At 49.2% G+C, this 22,634-nt stretch overlaps 1 protein-coding gene across 1 annotated transcript; it reads left to right on the forward strand.

The window, feature by feature from the left end:
- Nucleotides 1–12,165: 12,165 nt before the first annotated feature.
- On the forward strand, nucleotides 12,166–15,812 carry Gjd3 (gap junction protein delta 3). The gene is made up of 2 exons (XM_075942231.1): nucleotides 12,166–12,282; nucleotides 12,928–15,812. The coding sequence occupies exon 2, from the start codon at nucleotides 12,932–12,934 to the stop codon at nucleotides 13,763–13,765; it is 834 nt and encodes a 277-aa protein (XP_075798346.1). The 5' UTR covers nucleotides 12,166–12,282; nucleotides 12,928–12,931; the 3' UTR covers nucleotides 13,766–15,812.
- Nucleotides 15,813–22,634: the final 6,822 nt, after the last annotated feature.

A 22,634-nucleotide genomic window follows, 5' to 3' on the forward strand; every position in this document is an offset into this window, starting at 1 on the left:
GTTATTTTGTTTTTGTTGGTTTTTTGGTTTTCGAAACTGGGTTTCTCTAGGTATACCTGGAACTTGCTTAGTAGACTAGCCTGGCCTTGAACTCAGAGATGCACCTGCCTCTGCCTCCTGAGTGCTGGAATTAAAGGTGTGTGCCACCACCGCCCAGCTCAGCCTGCTTTCTTATAGAATCACCAGCCCAGGGATGGCACCACCCACCATGAGCTGGACCCTCTCCCATTCATCACTATTGAGAAAATGCCTTACAACTGGATCTCATGGAGGCATTTTCTCACCTGACGGTAGTTTGTGTCAAATTGACACACAAAACTGGCCAGTACGTGCATATTTTATTTTGTTATTTGGGTTTTATGAGATAGGATCTTTTGTAGCCCTGGCTCACCCTCAGACTAGCTACGTAGCAGAAACTGACCTTGAACTCCTGATCTCCTTCAGCCCTCTGAGTGCTAGGATTAAAGTTGTCCACCACCACCACCGCCCAGCTTGGTCCAGTTTTACTTAGAATCTTTTTCATGGCTGCTGAATTGTCTATGTCCTCCGCACTCAGGATATGTAGGTATCATGCTAGGAATGTAACTTCGTTGGTAGAGTCACAAGACACTGGATGAAGTCCCTGTCCCTGTGTAAATATAGTGTGGTAACTTCTGCCAGTAATCCTAGCACCAGATAGGTAGAGGCAAGGGCATCGAGAGTTCAAGGCCACTCTGTTAAATTTGGGTTTTTTTAGTTTGGTTTGGTTTTGGGTTTTCAAGACAGTTTCTTTGTGTATCCCTGGCTGTCCTGAAACTCAGTATGTAGACCAGGCTGGCCTTGAACTCAGAAATTCACTTGCCTCTGCCTCCTGAGTGGTGGGAGACAGAGATACCCTATCTCAAAACCAAAAAGAAAAAAAAAAAGCCTACTTTAGCCAATTAAGCTCTATTGGGAGCAACTAGTTAGAGAAAAACGGTAAATCCAATTCCTTTCTTAACCTCTTACATCAAAATTCACTCAAGGTACACTTGAGTTTTACTTTTTATGCTAGGGTGTAAAGTCCACAGCCTGCTGTGTGTTCTGGATATTAAACCAAAGCTACCACCCCACCCAAGATTAAATATTTAGTGTCAAAGGATAAGAAAATGTTTCCAGTGAGCTGAGATGACCAGCAAAACCTGACCGCCTAAATTGGATCTTTACCAAGAGATAGTTGGTAAAGTTTCAATAATAAAGTGGAAAGTTACCTAAATTTCCAACAGTCAAGGACATAGGAGCAAACAATAGGATTAGACTTAGTGAGTGCTCACTAAACAATTGTACTTCTTAACATTGTCATGTTGCTGAGGGAAAGAGGCAGCTTCAAGGCAAAGGTGGGACCCAAATCCATATAAGAAAAATCGGAAATAGGTCCTCTGGTTGGTCACGAGCTTCTCAGTAGAGCGGTTAGAGACTTGACCACTGACTACCCAAGTTACTAACATTCAAGGGAATTGTTTGAGATCTACCACTCAGAGTTTGGTAGTTAGAGGCATTTAGACCCTTTAGAGAAATTGTTTGCTTCCTGTATATATGAAGCATTGTTCATAAATGTTTATTACAAATAGTTATTGAGAGAAGGGGCTCAAAATCTCAGTGCATACGGCAGAGACATGACTAACCAGGGGACCTACTGGCCAGCCGGTCCAGCTGCAGCTGTGCTCCATGTTCAGTAGATACCCTGCCTCAAAAACTAAATGGTAAAAAAACACCCAGTGTTGACTCTGGCCTCTATACAGGTGATGCACCCACCCAAAAACATGAACACATGCATATAATGTACACACCAAAAACAGTGATTCAGACCTATCCAATATCTAAAACTTTCTTGGTAATTCCACTTGGGTAGCTTGTCTGAACAAGAGCTGGTGTGGTAGTGCACCTAATCTGTAGCACCAAGAGACCCTCTGTAAGTGTGTTGTAGAGCTAGAGATGGCACAGCAGTTTCAATTGCTCTTTCGGAGAACCTGTTCAATACCTCCATCAGGAGGCTCACAAACACCTGTAACCCCAGCCCCAAGAGAACCAACACCTCTGGCCTCCTGCGAAACTCAACTCATGTATATATGCTCCCCTCAACACACCCAAGTAATTAAAAGTAATAAAAGTTAAGAAATGTTACCCGGACCACCTAGTTAGGCATGTAACTCAAGTTCAAGAACAGACAGTTCAGTTAGTGAAGCCTCCATCTCTTAAGCAAAAGGTATCTATTAAAGCATAATTTACACAGGTGGGAAACTGGAAACAGCCTTGATGTCCAGCAGCAAAATTAGTTAAATTGAGCCAGGTTTGTCTCATACCTGTAATCTTTGCACTGCTGAGATAGAATCTCTGCAAGTTCAGTCTGAACTACAGAGTAAGACCGTGTCCCGGAAAAAAAAATCATTTCTCATTAGCAAGGTATTTATTATAGAGCCACTAAACATTTTTTTTTCCCCTGAACAAACATCCTCAGTCAGGCAGTGGTGGCAACGCCTTTAATCCCAGCACTCAGGAGGCAGAGACGAGTGTATCTCTGTGAGCTCAAGGCCAGCCTGGTCTATTAGAACAAGTTCCAGGACAGCCAAAGCTACACAGAAAAACCTGTCTCAAAAAAAAACGAAACAAAAGAATATCCTCCTGTTGGTGTTTGCTTTCTATTGCTGTGAGAAACACCAATGACCAAAGCAACTTGAAGAGGAAAGGGTTTGTTGGGCTTCTAGGTCCTGATCACGGTCCATCATTGAAGGAAGACAGGGCAGGAACTGAAGCAGAGACAACCCACGTTCAACTACCCTTTTTCTACAACAAAGTACCCCCTTCTCAGGGATGGCACCACCCACAATTGGCTGGACCCTCCCGTATCAGTCATTAATATTAAAACAAAAACGTAGCCGGGCGATGGTGGCGCACGCCTTTAATCCCAGCACTCGGGAGGCAGAGAGGCATGCGGATCTCTGTGAGTTCGAGACCAGCCTGGTCTACAGAGCTAGTTCCAGGAGAGGCTCCAAAGCCACAGAGAAACCCTGTCTCGAAAAAGCAAAAAAAAAAAAAAAAAAAAAAAAAAAAAAAAAAAAAAAAAAAAAACGTCCTACAGACAGTTGAATTTCCCTCTTCCTAGCTTCTGTTAAATTGACAACCAAACTAGCACAGTAGCCAGAGGTGAACCTGAGCTCTACCTCCCAAATGCCGGGATTACAAACCTGCAACACCACACCCAACACAATGTATTTAACTTCCGGAAACCGTCCTCTCAGTGGGTGGTCCTTAGAGCAGCAACCACACCACCTGGGAGCCTCTTAGAAATAGAGTGTTGGAGCTGGGCGATGGTGGCGCACACCTTTAATCCCAGCACTCAGGAGGCAGAGGCAGGCGGATCTCTGTGAGTTCGAGACCAGCCTGGTCTACAGAGCTAGTTCCAGGACAGGCTCCAAAGCCACAGAGAAACCCTGTCTCGAAAAAAAAAAAAAAAACAGAAATAGAATGTTGGTGCTGGAGAGATGGCCCTGTGTTCTCTTCACAGAACCCAGGTTCAATCCCCAGCACTCAACATGGCTGCTAAGGAGAGTCTAACTCCACTACCAGGGCATCTGTTGCCTCCTGGCCTCCACCAGTACTGTCCAAACATGGTACTCAGACATGCAGGCAGAACACCCATACACATAAACAGTGTTTTGTTTTTTAACAAAGAAAATAGAGTGTTGATCATACCCCAGAACTGTGGGGCTCAGAAACACTTTGTAGGGGGTTGTTTGGTTTTTTGAGACAAGATTTCACTACATTGTGTAGCTTTAGAGCCTATCCTGGAACTTGCTCTGTAGGCTAGCCTTGAGCTCACAGAGATCTGCCTGCCTCTGCCTCACGGGTGCTGGGATTAAAGGCGTGCGCCACCACCACCAGCTCAGAAGCACTTCTTTCCACAGCACTCTGGGGCTGGAGAGATGAGATGACTTGGGACCTGATCGCATTCTTAGGAATTGAAAACAAGGTGGTTTTCTCCTTTTCTGAGATGGGTTTCTGCTTTTTAGCCCAGCGTGGCCTTGATCTTCCTCCCTCAGGCGCGTCACCGCAGCTGTGACAGCCTTTGCTTCACCTCTGAATTTCTAAAGTGCCTCTTCAGACAAGCTTGGGCCTAGTCGTGAGCCTGCTTTCCACAGCTGCAGGTCACTTTTCCTGTTCCACAACTTCCCAGGAATGGAATAACAGTGTCTATGTTGTTGTGCCTACCTTTTTAAACTTGATATGATGTTTAAATTGTGTTCGTATTGTTAGGGGCTGGGGAATGGCTCAGTGGGTAAGGGAATTTGACCACACACTTGAAATTCTAGTTTGATTTCCCAAACCCGAATAAAGATGAAAGGAGAGACCCAACTCCACCAACTTGTTCCCTGACCTCAACATATTTGCTATATGGCACATCAGACACCCTCAATAATGATGATGATGATGATAATAATAAAAATAATGTACCCCACAATAATGGTTTTTAATAATAAATATTAGGGGCTAGAGAGATGATTAACATTTGTTGCTCTTGTAAAGGAGCAGGGTTCAATTCCCAGCACCTACTTCAAATCCATCTATAACTCCAGATCCCAGAGATCTAATACCTTCTCTGACCGCCTCAGCCACCAAGCACTCATATGTGCACAGACATACATGGAGGCAAAAAACTCATATACATAAAATTAAAACTATAAAACAACACAGGCAGTGGTGGTGCAATCTTTAATCCCAGCACTTTGGAGGCAGAGGCAGGCAGATCTCTGTGAGTTCAAGGACAGCCTGGTCTACAGAGGGAGTTCCAGGACAGCCAGGGCTACACAAATTCTGTCTTAAAAAAAAAACTTTAAAATGAAATGAAATGAAAAAATTATTACATAAAATTTAAAATGTAGCCGGGCGGTGGTGGCGCACGCCTTTAATCCCAGCACTCGGGAGGCAGAGGCAGGCGGATCTCTGTGAGTTCGAGACCAGCCTGGTCTACAAGAGCTAGTTCCAGGACAGGCTCCAAAACCACAGAGAAATCCTGTCTGGAAAAACCAAAAAAATAAAAAATAAAATAAAATTTAAAATGTACTCACATTGCAAGTATCAGTAGTTCTTTTTCTTTTTTTTTTTTTTTTAAAAATGTGTAGCCCAGGCTGGCCTCGAACTCGTGATCCTCCTGCCTCTGCCTCCTTCAGCAAATCCTACCGGCGTGCGCCACCACAACCGGCTCAGTAGTTCTTTTTCAAAACAGACAAAAATAGCTTCTTTTTATTATTGCTGAGTATTATTCCATTGTGTGGGTTTGTTGATCCACTCACCTGCTGATGGACATTTGGATTGTTTCCAGTTGGGCCTATTGTAAGTAAAGCTGTTGTGAATTGTATAGTATGTATCCATTTCACGCTTTTTTCACAGTGGGTGGGATTCCTGGCAGTGGGATCACCAGTCCCGTGTTTTACTCTACAAACTGAAGAGCTGTCTTTCCGAACAAGGGTTCGTATAGTCTCTCTCCACCCTAACATTTTCCTCCTGTTTCTTTTTTTTTCTTTTTTTTTTTTCTTTTTTGGTTTTTCGAGTCAGGGTTTCTATGTGGCTTTGGAGCCTGTCCTGGAACTAGCTCTATAGACCAGGCTGGTCTTATACTCACAGAGAGCCAACTGCCTCTGCCTCCCGAGTGCTGGGATTAAAGGCATGCGCCACCACCGCCTGGCTCCTCCTGTTTCTTTGTAAATGTTACACTCACCTACCTCAGGTTGCCCCAGTTCAAATCAAAAGATATACCAGCAAATGTCATTTTAGCTGAAGGAAAGGAAGCTCGGTCTGGAGCCTGGTCCTCTGACTCCAGTGTTTCTCAATAACTTTCCAGGAGCAGTTTCAATCTCGGTCCTTTGGGTAGAGACCTGCTTCCAGGGAGGGCGTGGCAGCCACTGGTTTAGGGTTGACCAGATTGCGGTTCTGCCTGCATCCTCCTCACCAGATGCTGGAGAAGACATCAGAGCGCTCTCACGACCTAACCAGCTACAGAACCGCGAAATAAGCCTGTGGTAATGACAGGACCAGGCAGTATGCCGCCACTGTGGCTGTGTACACACAAATACACATAGAGATACAGGCGCTTTGTTTTGTTTTGAGAGTCTTGTTCTATAGTCCAGGATAGCCTAGAGCTTGCAATTCTCCTGTCTCAACATCTGCAGTACAGGAGTTACCCATTTGTGTTTTTCTTAAAGATTTATTAATTATGTATACAGTATCTGTCTGCATGTATCCCTGCAGGCCAGAAGAGGGCACCAGATTTCATTATAGATGGTTGCTGGGAATTGAACTCAGGACCTCTAAAAGAACAGTCAGCACTCTTAACCTCTGAGCCATCTCTCAGCCCCTCCAGAAATTACCCATTTGTACTATACCACCTGGGCGCCTATACCTTGACATTTCCAAACACCAAAAACTCGGACCAGCCTGTGGGCAGGGCTTTGAAAGATGCTTCTCTTTCGTTTGTTCTTCTGTAAAGTCTATGTGTACGAGTGTATGACTGCATCACATGTGTGGCTGGTGCCTGAGGAAGACAGAAGAAGGCATTGGCTCCTGGAACTGGGGTTACCGATGGTTTCAGGTTGACATGTGGGTGCTTGTTGTAGGGGCTGCTGCGTTCCTGCCACCCAGCTCCCGACTGCCTGGCTAGCTTATGCCCCAAAATAACGACACACAAACTGTATTCATATAAACACTGCTTGGCCCATTTCTATTAATGTGTGTAGCACCACGAAGTGGTGACTTACCAGGGAGATTCTAGCCTACGTCCATCTTGGGTCGGAGCTTCATCGCATCTGCCTCAGAGAGCAGAGCTATGGCATCTGTCTGAGGCATCTTACCTCCCAGCATTCTGTTCTGTTTACTCCACCCACCTATGTTCTAACCAATCAGGGCCAAGCAGTTTCTTTATTAATTAACCTTAATGACCTTCCTCCATCAGGTGCTGGAAACCAGACCCGGGTCTTCTGTAAATTCTCTTAAACCCTGAGCCATCTCCCTAGCCCCAAGCTGGATATAGCTCACTGGTAGGGTGCTTCCTTAGTCTGCATGAGGACCTAAATTCAATCCCTAATAAGAATATAGACACACCCCAATGCCACTTGAACCTATAGGAGAATTGTCATAAATTCAAGGCCAGCCTAGGCTACCTGTAAGCCTGTCTTAAAAAAAAAAAAAGATGAGCCAGGCAGTGGTGGCGCAAACCCTTATTCCCAGCTCTTGGGAGGCAGAGGCAGGAGGATCTCTGTGCACTCAAAGCCAGCCTGGTCTACACAGTGAGTTCTAGGACAGTCAGGGCTATGTAAAGATAACTTGCTTCAAAACACAAAAGAAAACAATTTTAAAAAGATGGAGCATGTGGGGGAGGGCTGGAGAGATGGCTCAGCGTTTAAGAGCATCACCTGCTCTTCCAAAGGTCCTGAGTTCAATTCCCAGCAACCACATGGTGGCTCACAACCATCTATAATGAGGTCTGGTGCCCTCTTCTGGCCTGCAGGAATACACGCAGACAGAATATTGTATACATAATAAATAAGTAAATATTTATATAAATTAAAAAAAGATGGAGCATAGGTAATGAAATGGTTCAGCCCGATGACCCAAGTTCAATTCCTGGGACCCACGTCCTGCAAGGAGAGAAATAATTCCCAAAGTTGTCCTGTGCATGTCCATGTCAACATGCATGTTATAGTACATGCATGCACACACACAGACACACACACACATGCACTCAGTCCCTCACACGTAAACATACACACATCTATAAGTATAAAACCAAAAATTTCAAAGCGTCAGGCGACAAGGTAGCTCAGGGGGTAAAAGCACTTGCTACACAAGCCAGCCTGACCACCTGAGTTTGGAACCTGGAATTCATGGAGGAAGAAGAGACCCAGCCCCTAAAAGTTGTCATCTGACCTCCACATATATGTGATGGCACATATGTAGGGTACACACATACACAGTAATAATCATGTTTTTAAGATCCAAGGGGCTGGAGAGATTGCTCAGTGATTAGGGTCATATGTTGCTCTTCTAGAGGTCACCAAGGTCTGTTCCAAGCATAAACCATCCTGTCCCCAGGGTGCCTTACAACCGCTGTAACTCCAGCTCCAGGGGGATCCGCTGTCTCCTGCAGGCACCTGCACACATGTTCACACCTGCACCCACCCACACGAGCATACACACACACACACACACACACATATATACTTTCTAGCTTTTTGTTTTGTTTTTCAAGACAGGGTTTCTCTGTGTAGCCCTGCCTGTCCTGGAACTCTTTCTGTAGACACAACTGGCCTCGAACTCAGAACTCCCAAGATTAAAGGTGTGTGCCACCACTGCCTGGCCTCAAAACATTTTTTTAGGGCTGGAGAGATGGCTCAGTGGTTAAGAGCATTGCCTGTTCTTCCAAAGGTCTTGAGTTCAATTCCTGGCAACCACATGGTGGCTCATAACCATCTGTAATGAGATCTGTGTCCTCTTCTGGCCTGCAGACATACACACAGACAGAATATTGTATACATAATAAATAAATAAATGTTTTTTTAAAAAAAACATTTTTTTTAAATCTTAAGAAACATTCAAGCCCTTCCGCACCCCAGTCTCAGAGCTCTACCTCCAATTCCCGAGCTCTCTGGTCACTCAGATGAGCCAATGCAGGGCCCAGGCTCTACTCACAGGACAGAGGTTACGTTCCCAAAGTGGGATGGAAGGCTGAGAGGGATGGAGCCTTCACGTGAGGTAATGAGGGAAAAGGGTTGAGGTTGGTTGTCAGCTACCCTTGAAGAAAGGCCTAAGAAGTGCAGTGGTTTGGAAGGGTCTAGAATAATATGACAAGCCAGTCCAGAAAGGCTTCTCTTCTTTCTCAGCTGGTAAGGGCAAAGACTGGGAACACCAGGTGACTCCAGTGCCCATTCCAGTGTGGAGAGCCAGACCAGAAGTGAACCCATGACCCTGACTCTATAATCCCCTCCTGAGGGTACAGCCCCCAGAACAGACTACACTTCCCATCCTCCATTTGCCCATGGGAGTAGACATAGGAGCCCGCTCTGGCTAAAGATGTATGAGAAGAATGGATACAGGCCCGTCCTGGACCTCCTGAGACGCCGTGTGGACGCTGTGTGTTTGGGTGATGACTGCTTGGCGTCTACTGCATGGCAGTGTGGCCCTCTACCTTCTTAGGAAGGAAGACACCAGCTTCTTGGTTAACAAAGCCATTGGTTGGTATTCTTGCTGCTACAAAACCAAACAGTAAAGAACTCCAGATCCAGGTGGTGGGGCACACATTTAATCCCAGCACTTGGGAGGCAGAGGCAGGTGGATCTCTGTGAGTTCAAGGCCAGCCTGGTCTACAGAGCAAGTTCCAGGACAGGCACCAAAGCTACACAGAGAAAGCCTGTCTCAAAAAGAGAGAGAGAGAGAGAGAAGAAAAAGAATTCCAGAGCCAAAGGAGGTATCCAAGCAGGGGAGGGGGGTGGGTTCTGTAAGAACTACATACAAAACAGCACCCAAGAGTGTGGAAGCCAAGGTCAAGTATGAGGTACCTTGGGAGGAGAGAGAAGCTAGGCTGTGGAAAAGGTTCAAAGGCTCAGGAGCTGTGCAGGTTGGAAGGTGGCTAGAGAAGGACAGGAGAACACCCACCTCTTCCCCACCCGAGCCCCTTCCCCACTTGGGTGCCAACCCTCCACCCGGGCCTGTACATTTTGCAAGCTAATCGGATACCGAACGGGGCGCTTACTGGACTGAAGCCCAGGAGAACAGAGCAAGCAGCTGGCATGGAACCAGGACGCTACAAGCTTGCTGCCGTCCCTCTCGCTGCCCCTTATCCAGCCAGCGGCTATTTCAGAGCATCTACCGTGGCCCCAAGTGTTCTAGGTGCTGGGGGTGACGTGGAAGGAAGCACACCCCAAGTCCCATCACTAACATTGCTTCCATGTTTAGCTGAAGAGAGGACTGGTGCAGAGGAGAAAGGCGGGGAGGGATGGGAAATAGGAATTAAGTTCGAACACAGCAACGCCACTGAGAAGGCCTTCTGTCCGGGAACGACTCTACGCAGCCGCTTGTGACTTGTTTGTTTCATTTTCCAAATATTGCCATGTATGGGCTACAGTACGGCCGTGAACTTGCCAGTTACAGACGCATGCGTGCCCCTGTGTATGACCGTGAGCGGTTGCTGCAGGGCTCTGGCACCACAGTCCGATAGCCAGGCTGAGGTGTCTGGGACACAGAGCTCCTCAGCCCAGTTCTTCAAGCAGGGCCCAGAAGGGCCAGTGCCACTAGGGCTGGGTATTGTCAGCAACACCTCCCAGCCTGCCCAGTGCTATCTGGGCAGGGGCCTGGGTCCTGGAGATTGTAGAGTCTCCTCTGGCATCAGGAGCTTGGGGGTGGGAGGACGGGGCAGGGTGACCATGGGCTCCCCACCCTCGCCACCGCTCTAGCACGTGTTTCCCCTCCCTGCAGGCACACAGAGTGGGGCGGGGTGGGGTCTGGTAGGCTTTTTCCAGGCTGATGAAGCAGGAGCGACAGGGATGGGCTGGGACCATTCCCGGACAGTTAGGAGAGATGAGACGTGACCCCGAGACTCCACGGCTGAGAACAGAAGCCAGTGGCAGAGGTCACCGTGAGCGCCCCACCTCACATCCTGTTTGCCGAATGTGGGGCTCTAGCACGTGCTATTTTCTTGGATTTTATCCAGGGCAGCACCCCCACACCCAGACCTGCTTCTACCGGACCCTGCAGGAGGGTGGAAACAGTCAAGGGCACACCCGTGCTGGAGTTAAACCAAAGGTTTTTTTCAGATCGGGCTAGACCCCTGCCTGAACCAATGGGAAGAGAACACATTTCGAACACATTTCCCATCAAGGGACCCCCTGTTGACAGACAGAAACCCACGCAGGCCTTCGTGCCTGACGGGGGGGTTGGGCAATATCACAGAGAACAGGGTGACTAACGACCTTCCCCTTTGCAGGGATAAGCATAGCCACCTCCAGTGGCAGCCGGCACCCTCAGCCCCACACAAGACCCTGGGGAAGCCCAGCCTGGTTAGGGAGCGAGGATAGTCCCCTGGTGTGCTATACTTGTCCTCCAGAAAGCTAAGGCCCAGCGAGACCAGGATCTGCCGTTCCCTGACTGAGCATCTATGACTAAGGATCCCCGGCTATAAACAGTGTCCCCCACCTGGGTTGCTGAAGACTGTACTAGAGAGGAGGGGCAAAGAGAACATTTCAGCCTGAACTGTCTTATCCTCACCCACTCAGCTCCCCCTCAGGATTTTCCTAACTCTTCTCCTCGGGACAGCACACCCCTGCTCCTAGGTGTTGGAAGACACTCAGTGGAGAAGCCTTGGTGGAAGCTCTGACTGCTGTCGGCCTTATGAAGCGCCGTACTCTTCATAGGAAATCTAGAAGTTTCTGGAAAGGAGAGAGCTCAGAGCCTTTGCTTAACCACGGGAGCCAGCCACTTTCCGCACCTTCATGCCGTCCACCCCTTCTTCCAGGCACCAAGCTCTGAGCTTCCATAACATAACTGAAACCTGAACTTGGATGGGCACCTAAGCTGGGTGTGGTGGTGTATACCTAAGGTCTTGGCACTTAGGAGGCTGAGGCAGGAGGATCAACACTTCCAGGGCAGCCTGGTCTATACAGTCAGTCAGCCGAGCCCAGGCCAGCTTGAACTACACTGAGATTCTGTCTCAGAGCAAAGTAAGAGGCATCTTGGCGCTTTGCTGTCTCAGGTGACCAAGAGATTCTGACCCACGTGACCAAAATGGTTCATCCAAGGTCGAGTGCCCTAGAGCCGAAGTCAAAAGCCATCGGATATTCGTTGCCTCCTAAAAAAAACACGGTATCTCCCTCTGACTCTTTCAAAAGGGGTCAGTTAGTTGTGCGGACCTTGTTCTGAGTTTGGGGAGTCTGTCGGGAGGGTTTCCATGATTCCCCTGCTCCCTCAACAAAAGATGTGGCTCTAGTTGACCTCAGTCCATCACCAAACGGCTATGGGACAGGGGGCATGGGAGGGGGTGAAGGATGGAAAGGGAGGACCCAGCAAGGGGTGTGGTCCCGGGTCTGATCCCAGGGTGGAGCCAGACAGCAGGGTCACCCTGTCCCTTTAAGAGAAGGGGGAGAGCTAGCCCCTCTCAGCCATCCTGTCCTGTCATCCACCCCAGCCAAATCCTAAAAGGAAAATGAAAGAGGGATCCAGAGGAACAGGTCCCAGCTGTCTCCCAAGGTCCTGCTCTCAGCTCTAAGCACAGGCCCCAGGGTAAGTAGAGTCGGGAGGAATCCAGAGGCCACCAAGGGTCTACGGGGACATGGTGTGTTCTGTATGTCGGGGGAGGCTTACAGGAGATGCTTGACAACTGCTTGGGGGGCTGCGGGAGGCGCTGTTCCCATTCCCCTTGGCCCGAGGTAGGAGAGCGAGGAAAGGGCAGATTAACCGCGAGAAATTCCTAAAGCAGGTTTCTGTGTCAGCCTCTAACGGTGAGGAAGAAAAGAAAGGAGACAGTGGGGGCTCACCCGGCCTGGCCTTCCCCTTGCTTCCAGGAGTCTCAAACGGAATGAGGAATTCCGGACTCCAGCAGTCGCTCTGACTCCTAGAGATCATCCTGGCGCAAAGAGCCAGGCAGGGGCTGTCCCTGCAGAACAACCTAGAATCTGAGAGATCACAGGGTCTAGCCAAGCAGGCCCGGGCGGGGGTGCGGAGGAATCCCGCCTCAGCACCCCTTTAAGCCCAGGTGAAGAGATCCCATAGCTGAGGACGGACTCACCTACTATCCTCACACTCAGACTCATTGAACCCCACATCTCTGACCCCTGGTGCCCTCCTAGGTTAGAAATTGTGGTGGGCGTGGAGGGGCGGGGGTCCGGTTCATCCCAGCCTCTGATTACCCCCTTCCCTTGTCCCCAGCGTCATGGGGGAGTGGGCGTTCCTAGGCTCCCTGCTGGACGCGGTGCAGCTGCAGTCGCCACTCGTGGGTCGCCTCTGGCTGGTGATCATGCTCATCTTCCGCATCCTGGTGCTGGCCACGGTGGGAGGTGCCGTGTTCGAGGACGAGCAGGAGGAGTTCGTGTGTAACACGTTACAGCCCGGCTGTCGCCAGACTTGCTACGACCGCGCCTTCCCGGTGTCCCACTACCGCTTCTGGCTCTTCCACATCCTACTGCTGTCGGCGCCGCCGGTGCTGTTCGTCATCTACTCCATGCACCAGGCCAGCAAGGAGGCGGGTGGTGCGCAGCCGGCCACGCCGTGCACGCGCGGGCGTCCCGAGGCCCCGTGCGCCCCGTGCTCCCTGCGCGCCCGCCGCGCGCGTCGCTGCTACCTGCTGAGCGTGGCTCTGCGCCTGCTCGCCGAGCTGGCCTTCCTGGGTGGCCAGGCGCTGCTCTACGGCTTCCGCGTGGCCCCGCACTACGCGTGCGCCGGCCCGCCTTGCCCGCACATCGTCGATTGCTTCGTGAGCCGGCCCACCGAGAAGACGGTCTTCGTGGTCTTCTACTTTGCCGTCGGGCTGCTCTCGGCGCTGCTCAGCGTAGCCGAGCTGGGCCACCTGCTTTGGAAGGGTCGCCAGCGCGCGAAGCTGCTCCCGCCGCCGCCACCGCCCTCTCTGCCTTCGCAGCGAGCGGACCCCGACCCCTTCGGCCCGCCCGCCTACGCGCACCGCGCACCGGCCGGCGACAGCGAGGGCGAGGGCGACAGCGGCCACAGCAAGGCTTCGCTGGCCACCGTGCGTCAGGACCTGGCCATCTAGCGGCGAGGTCCGAGGCCGAACCTTCAGTAGCACTGGGGTCCTTGGAGGCAGAAGGGAGAAGTGGCTTCTCGCTGCGTAGGACCCTGCCTGAGCTGAAGATGGGAAGAGGGATACACCCCCACTCCCGGAGCAGAAGATACGGGACCACCGGGGTTCTGGTCGGGGTAGCGTCGCACTTCCTAATGTTGGTTGCACCAGCGTGCTGGGATTGCTTTGATCCCAGCGGAAAGGGAGGATGCCAGGGACCTTGAGAGGAAGCAAACAGGCCAAGGGCAGTGAGTGATCTGATTGTTCTACCGGGGGCAAAATCAGCAACGATGGCAGCATTCCCAGGCCCCCTGCTTGGTCAGAGAAGTCCTTTTCCCAGAGGGCTTTCTGTGCACACATACATGCACACCTGGATACGCTGCGATGGGTTGGGTGCTCGTGCACATTAAACCTCCGTGGACTGTGTGTGTGTTTGCATGCGTACACCCTCTGAGAGGTCCGTCCACACAGGCATATGCACACTTGTATACACCTCACAGGTAACAGGAGGTACAGACCTGTGTCCACGCATGCATGCACAGACATGCACATAGATGTCCTTGTGGGCTCTGCTCTGTGTGCAAGCATGTGTGCATGCATCCTACGTAAGCTTTGTGTACACACCTATACACACACATTCTGTGTGTGCATCTGCTAACACTGTCATTTACTACCAGAACCCAATGCCAGTGGGAGCCATCATGGCTTTCTCCCTACTGATCTAACCCAGCCACCTGTGAGGCCGTCGGTGCCCCCGTCCCCGCCCCCAACAGAGGGGGAGGAAATCCTGTCCAGCCGTCATCTTGTAGGTTTATACCGCCATCCATGCTCTGCAAGCCTCACTGGGAGTGGGCTGGAAGATACAGCAGGCAGTGTTGTTCTTTTGGCTTCCATCTCTACTCTTCCCACCCGCCATCGTCCCTATAGTCTGTAAACGTGGTTGAGGTCTTTCCATCCTTAGGGAAAGCTGCCCCGAAACAGATTTGTTCCTGGGTCCCCATTCCCTTGCAACTAGCCTTCGTCTAGCACAGACTTTGAAAGAGTTGCCCCATGGCTAACTCATCCTTTCCTGTCCTTCCTCACCTGCCTTTCTCCATCGCCCGTGTGGCCACTCTGGATACACCAGGACCAAGTAAGAAGTCCTGACAGAGCAGGGCTGCCCCTCCCCAGAACCTCAGGCTCCATTAGACATGCTGCCGGTCGTACCTTTAGCCACCGCACCCCAAAATATGCCATCACCCACCTGAGGGCTTTCTGCCTTAGCCCCCGGGGGATCCCTGTCATTCAGACACAGCCAGCCCTTTCCCTCAAGTTTCCTGCACGTCGGGCTCCCTTGGTTAGGCCTCCGAGATGGCCATCTTGCCGTCTGTCACACCAGGCTGAAGTTTTGCTCACACCCACTTTGGACGCCAGTTTTAGACACACTCTCGGGTGTAGTCTCTTTCTGAAGCCCTGCCCCGAGGCTGCCTGCCTTTGCCCTTTGGGCTCACTTGAAGGAAGCAAGTGCCTCCAGCAGGGGCTCTCCCTGCCCCCCCCTAGCTGGGAGTCAGCACCCCATGTCCCAGCCCTTCTGCTGGATGGTCGCTCCATGTGGTTGCTATTTTGGGAGAGAAAATGAAGAGTTACCGGGGCCCCCCGCCGTCAGTATGCTCATGTATATGCTCCCAGTGGACACATCTGGCTACAGCCTAGACCCCTCCACACAAACACAGATGTGGCTGTCCAGCTGTTTTCCAGAGAACAAGCCACTCAACAAATACTGTTCAAGGTCAGCATCTTTCAGTACAATTGTACATGAGGCATAATGTAATTTTTGTTTGTTTGTTTGTTTGGTTTTGGTTTTCGAGACGGGGTCTCTCTACATAGCCCAGGCTGTCCTGGAACTATGTAGATCAGGCTGCCTCAAAAATCACCCAGTCTGCCTCTCTCTGTTTTCTGAACGCTGGAATTAAAGGCCTGGGCCACTGCATCCAATTTGCAATGTAATTTCAAATTTTCCTGTAGCCACATTAAAAGAAAAAAAAAAACAACGAAACAGCTGAGACGGATGTAAGTGGTATTTTCTCTAACCTGCTTTACCCAAAAACATCTCCATTCCAGAACATCATCAATATTTAGAAGTATTACAGAGATATTTCCCATTCTTTCTCAGAAATCTTGTGTGAGCTTTACACATAAAGTACACGCCAGGTCAAGTCGGCCCATTCAGCACACATGGCTTAGTGGCTACCACATGCAGCACTGATCCAGATGTTGGGCTGCAGCACAGATCCAGATGTTGGACTGCAGGTCGGCATCTCTGCTCTCAGAGCCTGTTTTCTGGTGGAAAAGATATCACAAAAAAGATAAGGGGAAAGTGATGTCCCTGAGGAGGTGACACCCCAGAGGCCAGTTGTGAAGCTCTTTCAAGAACAGCATGCAGGTGGCAAGTGCCACAGCCAACAAAGGCACTAGAGTGACCGGAGTTGAGTGAGCAATGGCCCTGTGGTGGGGCCAACCAACTAGAAACAGTTCACCCACACCTCTCGCTTTGCTACATCATCATCACCTCCTGATCTACCCAGGGTCAGCTGTGCCTAGTGCTCCTCCACAGCATCTGTTCAGGAGGCCCTGCTAGCTCCATCTGAAGGGCCTGTCTTGCTGGCTTAAATCTCCCTTCAGGGTCAAATCCTGCTGCTGCGGCCCCTGTCCCAGCCTCTGCAGCCTTGCTGTCTCCATATTGGCTCTCACAACCAGACCTGAGTTGCTGATAAATTCTGATCATGCCTAGCCACCTCATTATCCCCATACCTCATCAAGGTCCTGCAGGGGTGGGCAAGCGCTCACCCACAGATTCCCTCCCGAGTCTCAAGTGGGAGACACTTCTGACTGGGGTTCCTTAACCTCCTGAGTCCCTCTGCTTATGGAGTAGTTAGACCATGGAACAGGGCAGAGCTCCCCTGACCCCAGGGGACATGGCCACAGTCCTCCAAATAGCATTATGAGCATTCAAAGAGTAGAGGCGGCTGAGGGAGTTCAGTTTGGCCAAGTGCTTGAGGAGCATGCAGGAACTGTGGGCTTGATACCCTAGCGTGGTGATAAAAGGCTGTAATCCCAGCACTTGGAGGATGGAGGCAGGAAGATGCCATCTCACCAGCCCACACACACCTTTGGGAATGTTCCATTGGACATTCACATAGTGGAAAATCACTTTGTGGGGCTGGAGAGATGGCTCGGGAGTTTAGAATCCATCCTGTTCTTCCAGGACTCAAGTTCAGTTCCCAACACCCACGCCAGGAAATTCACAATGGCACCTAACTCCATCTCCAGGGGATCCAGTACCCTCTTCTAGCTTCTGGAGATGTCTGCACACACACACACACACACAGACTCACCAACACATAAGGAGATTCTGCGCACACATACACAGACTCACCGACACATAAAAAGATGTCTGCACACACACATACACAGACTCACCAACACATAAGGAGATGTCTGCACACACACAGACTCATTAACACATAAGGGAAATAAAAAGTCAAACTGTAAAATGTGTTTGTTGTTTGTTTGTTTGGGGACACTGGACTGACTCCTAGAGATCATCCCGACACAAAGAGCCAGGCAGGGGCTGTCCCTGCAGAACAACCTAGAATCTGAGAGATCACAGGGTCTAGCCAAGCAAGCCCAGGCAGGGGTGCAGAGGAATCCCGCCTCAGCACCCCTTTACGCACAGATGAAGGGATCCCATACCTACTAACCTCACACTCAGACATTACCTCATTGAACCCCACAACATCTCTGACCCCTGGTGCCCTCCAAGGTTAGAGATTGTGGCGGGCGTGGAGAGGCATGGTCATCCTCAGTTATATAGTGAACTTAAGGCTGTCCTGGGATACCTGAGACCCTGTCCAAAAACAGAGGGGTGGGTGTGGTGGAGTGAGTTAGGTGTGGAAACACAAATCTGTAATCTCAGAATTTGGGAGGCTAATGCCAGAGAATCTCAAATTCGACACTTGCCTGGGCTACACAGCAAGACCAACAAAGACTAGAGCATAGCTGGTAACCATTGTTGAGTACTCCAGACAACTCTCACAGAAGGAAAAATACTATATATATATATATATATATATATATATATATACATATAAAATACAATATATATATATATATATCTCCCACCCAAAATGTCACTACTAGGGCTACGTAGTGAAACCCCTGTCTCAAAAAAAGAAAGGAAAAAAAATGTCATTCGTGCCAGAGCTTGAGAAACTGCTTCACAGCGATGAACTGAGGATCCGTGAAGACAGCTCATGCCCAGCAATTCACCACAGGGAGGATACCCTGTCAACAGCTCCTCGTCAACGGACGGGCCTCTTCTAGATTGTCAGTGACTTCCTGCTAGCACTCTGTGGACAGGAACTATGAACCTCAAGATATCTTCCTGCAGTTTAAAAAAATGATAAGTCACAGGGGCTAGGGAGATGGTCTGGTCTGTGGGAAAGTGTTTGGTACGTGGCACAAGAACCCAGATCAGATCCTCAGCATCCTCCTGAAAACACTGGCCCGCTGGTGCACACCTGCAGAACCAGTGCTGGGGCATACAGAGGCAGGGGGATTCCTGTGGCTTCCTGGCCAGCCAGTTTAGCCACGTTTGGGAGTTTCAAGGTCAGTTAGAGACCCAACCTAAAAGATGGAGTCCAGTCAAGTCAGATAAAATCCCAGCATGGGTTGGGAAGGGGTCACCAGGTCCCACCCCTAGCTGAGGAGCTATTGGTGGTTAGCAGCATCGTGGAGAGGGGGGGAGTTTTCTTCAGGGATGTTTCAGTAGGTGTGCATACACACAGGCTGCACAGAGTAGACTCAGTGGGTTTTTAAAGAGCACATGACGTTGGAGGTGGGGTTGTTACGGGAAGAGACCGAAGGGGTGGGAATGGGGAGTAGATCTGATCAAAAGTCATTATATGCAAGTACGAAATTCTCTTTTTTTGTTTTCATGTTTTGTTTTATTTTGTTTTGTGAGACAGGGTTTCTCTGTGTAGCCCTGACTATCCTGGAACTCACTGTGAAGACCAGGCTGGCCTCAAACTCACGGAGACCCACCTGCAGAAGGCTAGGATTAAAGGCATGTACCACCACAGCCCAGCTGCAAGTATGAAATTCTCAAGCAAAAAATAAAGGTGGAAAGATGTTGGAGACTACAAATATACACAAAACTGTCACACAAACTTTTAAATGTCTTGTTACACACGTGTGTGTTTGTGTAAGCGTGTCCATGTGACAAATGTAGCGGTCAGAGGACAACTTGTGGAAATCGGTTCTCTTTCCTTCATGTGGATCGGGTAGATAGATGGGGGCTCAGACGCAGGTTATGAGGTTCGTGCAAGCTCCTTTGCTAGCTCGGCCGTCTCGCCAGCCCACACACACCTTTGGGTATGTTCCGTTGGACATTCACATAGTGGAAAATCACTTTGTGGGGCTGGAGAGATGGCTCGGGAGTTTAGAATCCATCCTGTTCTTCCAGGACTCAAGTTCAGTTCCCAACACCCACGCCAGGAAACTCACAATGGCACCTAACTCCATCTCCAGGGGATCCAGTACCCTCTTCTAGCTTCTGGAGATGTCTGCACACACACATACACACAGACTCACTGACACATAAGGGAAATAAAAAGTCAAACTGTAAAATGTGTTTGTTTGTGGTTTGTTTGGGGATACTAGATGTCACCTATCTACTTTTTGTTTGTTTATTTTTGTTTTGTTTTGTTTTTTGAGACAGGGTTTCTCTGTTGTAGCTTGGGAGCATGTTCTGGAACTTGCTCTGTAGACCAGGTTGGCGTTCAACTCACAGAGATCCGCCTACCTCTGCCTCCCAAGTGCTGGGATTAAAGGCATGTGTCACCATTGCCTACCAGCTTTTTTAAAAAAATATTTATTTATTTGATTATTATGTATACAGTATTCTTCCTGCAGGCCTCATTACAGATGGTTGTGAGCCACCATTTGGTTGCTGGGAATTGAACTCAGGACTTTTAGAAGATCAGGCAATGCTCTTAACCGCTGAGCCATCTCTCCAGCGCCTTCCCTCCCCCTGGCTTTTTTTTTTTTTTAGGGCAAAGTTTTTTGTTGCTTTTTTTTCTTTTATTGATATTTATTGAGCTCTACATTTTTTTTCAGCTCCCCTCCCTGCCTCACCTCTTCCCCCTTCAGCCCTCCCCCAAGGTCCCCATGCTCCCAATTTACTCAGGAGATCTTGTCTTTTTCTACTTTCTACTTCCCATGTAAATTAGATCTATGTGAGTCTCCTTAGTGTCCATATTGTTGTCTAAGTTCTCTGGGATTGTGGTTTGTAGGCTGGCTTTCTTTGCTTTATGTTTAAAAACCACCTATGAATGAGTATATGTGATAATTGTCTTTCTGGGTCTGGGTTACCTCACTCAAAATAATGTTTTCTAGCTCCATCCATTTACCTGCAAAATTCAAGCTATCATTATTTCTTTCTGCTGTGTAGTACTCCGTTGTGTGAATGTACCACATTTTCCTTATCCATTCTTTGATCGAGGGGCATTTAGGTTGTTTCCAGGTTCTGGCTATGACAAACAAAGCTGCTATGAACATAGCTGAGCACATGTCCTTGTGGCACGATTGAGCATCCTTTGGATATATACCCAAAAGTGGTATTACTGGGTCTGGAGGAAGATTGTTTCCTAATTTTCTGAGAAATCACCACACTGACATCCAAAGGGGCTGTACCAGCTTGCTTTCCCACCAGCAATGCAGAAGTGTTCCCTTTACCCCACATCCTCTCCAGCATAAGTTGTCATCAGTGTTTTTGATTTTGGCCATTCTTACAAGTGTAAGATGGAATCTCAGAGTTGTTTTGATTTGCATTTCTCTGATGACTAAGAATGTTGAACATTTTATTAAGTGTCTTTCAGCCATTTTAGATTCCTCTGTTGAGAATTTTCTGTTTAGGTCTGTATTCCATTTTTTTAATTGGATTATGTGATCTTTTGGTGTCCAATTTCTTGAGTTCTTTGTATATTTTGGAGATTAGACCTCTGTCTGATGTGGGGTTAGTGAAAATCTTTTCCCATTCTGTAGGCTGTCGTTTTGTCTTGTTGACCGTGTCCTTTGCTTTACAGAAGCTTTTCAATTTCAGGAGGTCCCATTTATTGTTTCTCTCAGTGTCTGTGCTGCTGGGGTTCTATTTAGGAAGTGGTTCCCTGTGCCAATATGCTCAATTTTGATATCCAGTTATGCCAGCACCACTTGTTAAATATGCTTTCTTTTTTCCATTTGATATTTTTTGCTTTTTTTTTTTTTTTTTTTTTTGGTTTTTCGAGACAGGGTTTCTCTGTAGCTTTTGGTGCCTGTCCCGGAACTAGCTCTTGTAGACCAGGCTGGCCTCGAATTCTGCCTCCCGAGTGCTGGGATTAAAGGCGTGCGCCACCACTGCCCGGCTGTTCTTTTTTAAAATCAAAGATCAGGTGTTCGAAGATGTGTGGATTGATATCTGGGTCTTCTATTCGGTTCCATTGGTCCTCCTGTCTGTTCTTATGCCAATACCAGACTGTTTTCAGTACTGTAGCTCTGTAGTAGAGTTTGAAGTCAGGGATTGTGATGCCTCCAGAAGTTCTTTTATTACATAGGATTGTTTTGGATATCCTGGGTTTTTTGCTTTTCCAAATGAAGTTAAGTACCGTTGTTTCGAGGTCTTTAAAGAATTTTGCTGGGATTTTGATGGTCTAGAACAAAGTTTTATTATATAGCCCAGGCTAGCCTGGATCTTGCTGTATTGCGGGCTAGGCTTGCCTTGAACTTGTTGTAGGTAATTCTCCTATTGCTTCCCAAGTGCCTATTGGTTCTTGGAAACCTATGTACACATATGTTACATTTACTTCAGCTAAGTAACCAAGTTAGAAAATTACTAGGAAGAGATAGTGTCCAAGGCCCCTCTGAGACACTGAAGTGAGCAGCTGCTGCCACCTAGTGGCTAACCTAGAAATGGCTAACCTAGAAATGGCTAGGGCCTCCAGGGAAAAGAACCCTTTGGTTCTCCCTTGCTAAGGCAGGGGTATGAGTGTGAGGTAGGGGTGTGTGTGTGTGTGTGTGTGTGTGTGTGTGTGTGTGTGTGTGTGTGTGTGTGTGTGTGTGTGTGTGTGAGAGAGAGAGAGAGAGAGAGAGAGAGAGAGAGAGAGAGAGAGAGAATATGAGTGTGAGGCTGGTGTGTGTTGGAAATGGGAGCCCACCTGCAAGCACCTTGGGGTGTGTGAAGCTTCTGGAGTCTCTGGAACCCAATAGAGAACCCTGGGTTGAGCAGGAGCCCCGAGTGTTGACCCTGCTCCCCAACCAGCCTCTCAGCAAAGACTACCACAGTAAGACACAGAAAGCTCATGCTCCAAGCTCTGCTGCTGCCCAACGGGCCTCAAAGGGGACAGGACACTCTCTTCCGGCTCCCACGGGCTCCCCACTCTCCTGTTGTTAGGGCATTGGGAGCCCAGCTCCAGCAACTGCGGGAACATCCATTTGTAGCCACTTGTCTTTCGCTGGGTAACTTCAGTGTCTAGGGGCTCTGAGGTCAAGGGCTGGCTTCCTTTCTCTGACTGTGGCAAGAGCCATTTGTCCTCCTGCTCCTCCTTCCCAGGGTGAGTCCTCTGCTGTGGATGAGAGATTCTTCCCAGCCCCAGTTTGAGGGCACTGCCAGACCTGAACCCTGCCACAGGGCAACTTTGACACTGGCTAAGCCCTTGGCAGTTAGCGCTTGTGCTTAGTCCCTGGGGCCCAGAGCCTGCAAAAAGCCCCCATCTCGAAGCCCCAGGCTGGATATGGAGAGGAGAGGGTGGAGGCAGAGAGGCAGAGG

The sequence above is a fragment of the Microtus pennsylvanicus genome, chromosome 11, assembly GCF_037038515.1.
Source record: "Microtus pennsylvanicus isolate mMicPen1 chromosome 11, mMicPen1.hap1, whole genome shotgun sequence".
NCBI classification, from domain to species: domain Eukaryota; kingdom Metazoa; phylum Chordata; class Mammalia; order Rodentia; family Cricetidae; genus Microtus; species Microtus pennsylvanicus.